Source organism: Coffea eugenioides, chromosome 1 (assembly GCF_003713205.1).
Source record: "Coffea eugenioides isolate CCC68of chromosome 1, Ceug_1.0, whole genome shotgun sequence".
In the NCBI taxonomy this organism is placed as follows: domain Eukaryota; kingdom Viridiplantae; phylum Streptophyta; class Magnoliopsida; order Gentianales; family Rubiaceae; genus Coffea; species Coffea eugenioides.
This window is the reverse complement of record NC_040035.1, coordinates 50,301,369-50,304,218: the sequence shown is the minus strand read 5'-3', so window position 1 is coordinate 50,304,218 and position 2,850 is coordinate 50,301,369. Positions and strand designations below refer to the sequence as shown.

Below are 2,850 nucleotides of genomic sequence, written 5' to 3'. Positions count from 1 at the left end.
ACAGACAAAACTTGACAGATTGCTCTACCTACCACTTTCCATCCCAAGCCAATCAACCAATAATTCTTTTCTTTTTTATTTTTCCTTTTTCAATTCAAGAAACACTTTCTAATTCTTACAGCTGAAAGAAAAAGAAAAAAACTGAACCATTTCATTTCACGTGCATATATTATCAATCAGTATCCAATTCCAAGTCTGCTTCTTTTTTGGCTCTGTTAATTTTAGTTTTGCTTTCACTCTTTGTAAAATATGGTAAAATTTTCAGTTACATGCAGTAGTCTAAATTGTTAGGCAAGATGCCTGCGCCAAACAACATCCCCTAGGAGAGTCTATATAAACTGCAGGTGTATGTGACTCAACTGCAAGCTTCAAAAATATCGACTTGTTACCAAAACTTGAAATGGCGTCTTCATCTAATTATTGCCGTAATTCCTTTACTATGGTCAGTGTCACGTTACTTATGGTTATGTGCTCAATGATGAGTTTTGCCTCTGCCCAACTCTCGACTAGCTTCTATTCTAAGAGTTGTCCGAAAGTGATTGGTACCATAAGATCAGAAGTTCATTCAGCCGTGTCCAAGGAAAGAAGAATGGGGGCTTCGCTTGTTCGGCTCTTCTTTCATGATTGTTTTGTCCAAGTAATATTTCCAGCATTTGATTTCATGATTTCTGTCCATCAAAAATCTCTTTAGACTTCTTCAAATATTCCAAACAACTTTTTTTTTTAAAACGATGGATAATCGACTTCAAAATGTTCTTTAATGCGTGAGGGCACCCCCAAAGTCCCCAACCATGCACGGCAACACCACAAGAACCAACGATTCTGATGGGGGTTAATTACTATAATCAGTTCGATTTCATCCAAAAGTTAATGACAAGAATCAGATATATGTAATCCTCATATATGCAACCATATAATACCAGTATTAAAGTCTGCCAGGTGCATGAATGATGTTTTTTTCAGGGATGCGATGCATCTATACTCCTAGACGACACTTCTTCTTTCAAGGGGGAAAAGACTGCTTTTCCCAACATTAATTCGATACGAGGATTCGGTGTAATTGATGACATCAAGAAAAAGGTAGAAAAAGTTTGTCCAGGTGTAGTGTCCTGCGCCGATATTGTTGCCATTGCTGCTCGTGATTCCGTTGTCATTGTAAGTCTACATATGCATATGGTATCCTCCTCCTCCTCTTCCCCCCCCCCCCACCCCAAAAACAAAAACAAAAACTTCCATTGCTCATAAAGTTCCTATATTTCACTGTTTTTATTATTTTTCATTGGATCATCATATCAGCTTGGAGGACCTAGTTGGGATGTCAAACTTGGGAGAAGGGACTCCAAAACGGCCAGCCTTTCTCAAGCCAATAGTGGCCGTCTTCCGGGTCCAACATCTACTCTCGCTAACCTCATTAATAGGTTTCAAGCCGTCGGCCTCTCAGCAAAGGATATGGTCGCCTTGTCTGGTACTCATTTCTCCATACTTCCGCCATTTCTTTTCTTTTCTTTTTCTCCTTTTACCTTTTTACCACTTAGGATTGGCACCGACGTTCTCATGCAACAAATGACTAATTACAAGCAAGAAGTTAAATACTACTAACAATGAATTAGGGTCTCATGAGTTGAGTTGTATCCAATTCAAATCAGTTTATGTAATTTGTATAATTTTTAGTGTAAATCCTTACAATTTGGCTCATACAATTAATTTGGAGAACTATACAGACCACTTGAATGCTAATATTTTGGTCAATCTCTAAAATGCCTGCCTTGTATGTTTGGTGTTACTAACAACAGGAGCGCACACCATCGGGCAAGCGAGATGTACCAACTTCCGGACTCGTATATACAACGAGACCAATATAGACACTTCTTTTGCTAAAACCAGACGGAGTCAATGTCCCGCAACCGTCGGCCGAGGAAACAACAATTTGGCTCCATTAGACCTTCAAACTCCTACTGGTTTTGACACCAAATACTTCCAGAACCTTATCCACAAGAGGGGCCTCCTACACTCTGATCAAGTTTTATACAACGGCGGCTCCACCGATTCGTTGGTCGAAAAGTACAGCAAGGATTCGAAGACCTTCAACTCTGATTTTGTGAAAGCAATGATCAAGATGGGAGATATTAATCCTCTTACGCGATCTCAAGGCCAGATAAGGAAAAACTGTAGGAAGCTGAACTGATTGATCATAGCATCAATTGCACGTGGTGATTAATTTGTGTGTAGGACGTTGTTTTAAGTTTTGATTGAGTTTTGGGAAGTCTTTCTTCCTTGGTTTGTGTTTTTTTCCCCCCACCAAGCGTTCAATTCGTCTTTTTCTATCCTCTTTTTCGAAGTAAGTTGTACTTACCATTCCGTATTCTGGAGGCCAAAGAGGCAACCAAGTGAGTATAGTTATTTTAATTTCTACTTCAATGTATTGCTTTGAAGAAAGAAAAATACGTATTACTAGTGATTTTACAAAATTTAAATAGTTTTATATTAGATGAATTGAGACTTGTGACAGCATATCCAACTTATAAATTTTGCATGTTTTTCAATTTTTCTTTTGATTAATCATATGGTCGCTTTTTAGGTTTAAAGTTTTGGATGCCAGCTCAAAGTGTAGGAATAGAGTTCTAGGCCATGTACATGATTGAATCTCAACAGGATCATCGTTGCCAAGAATTGTGTCGTCTTTTTTTTTTTTGATAAAAAGCAAATTTCGTGAATGAATTGCTGAAAATCGTCATGCATAATTTGATTTACATCATTATTAATGATAGGTTAAACACGTATTAGAAATAACATATTTGCAATTTAACAGATTCAATATATCTAAAAAATGTTAACATATTTGAAAAATAC

The 2,850-nt window shown here is 37.4% G+C and overlaps 1 protein-coding gene across 1 annotated transcript; it reads left to right on the top strand.

Annotated features, from left to right (window-relative positions):
* Positions 1-323: 323 nt before the first annotated feature.
* On the top strand, positions 324-2,468 carry LOC113765197 (peroxidase 4-like). The gene is made up of 4 exons (XM_027309291.1): positions 324-637; positions 964-1,155; positions 1,297-1,465; positions 1,794-2,468. Exons 1-4 carry the CDS (start codon positions 401-403, stop codon positions 2,183-2,185), a joined length of 990 nt encoding a protein of 329 aa, XP_027165092.1. The 5' UTR covers positions 324-400; the 3' UTR covers positions 2,186-2,468.
* The last annotated feature ends 382 nt before the right edge of the window (positions 2,469-2,850 follow it).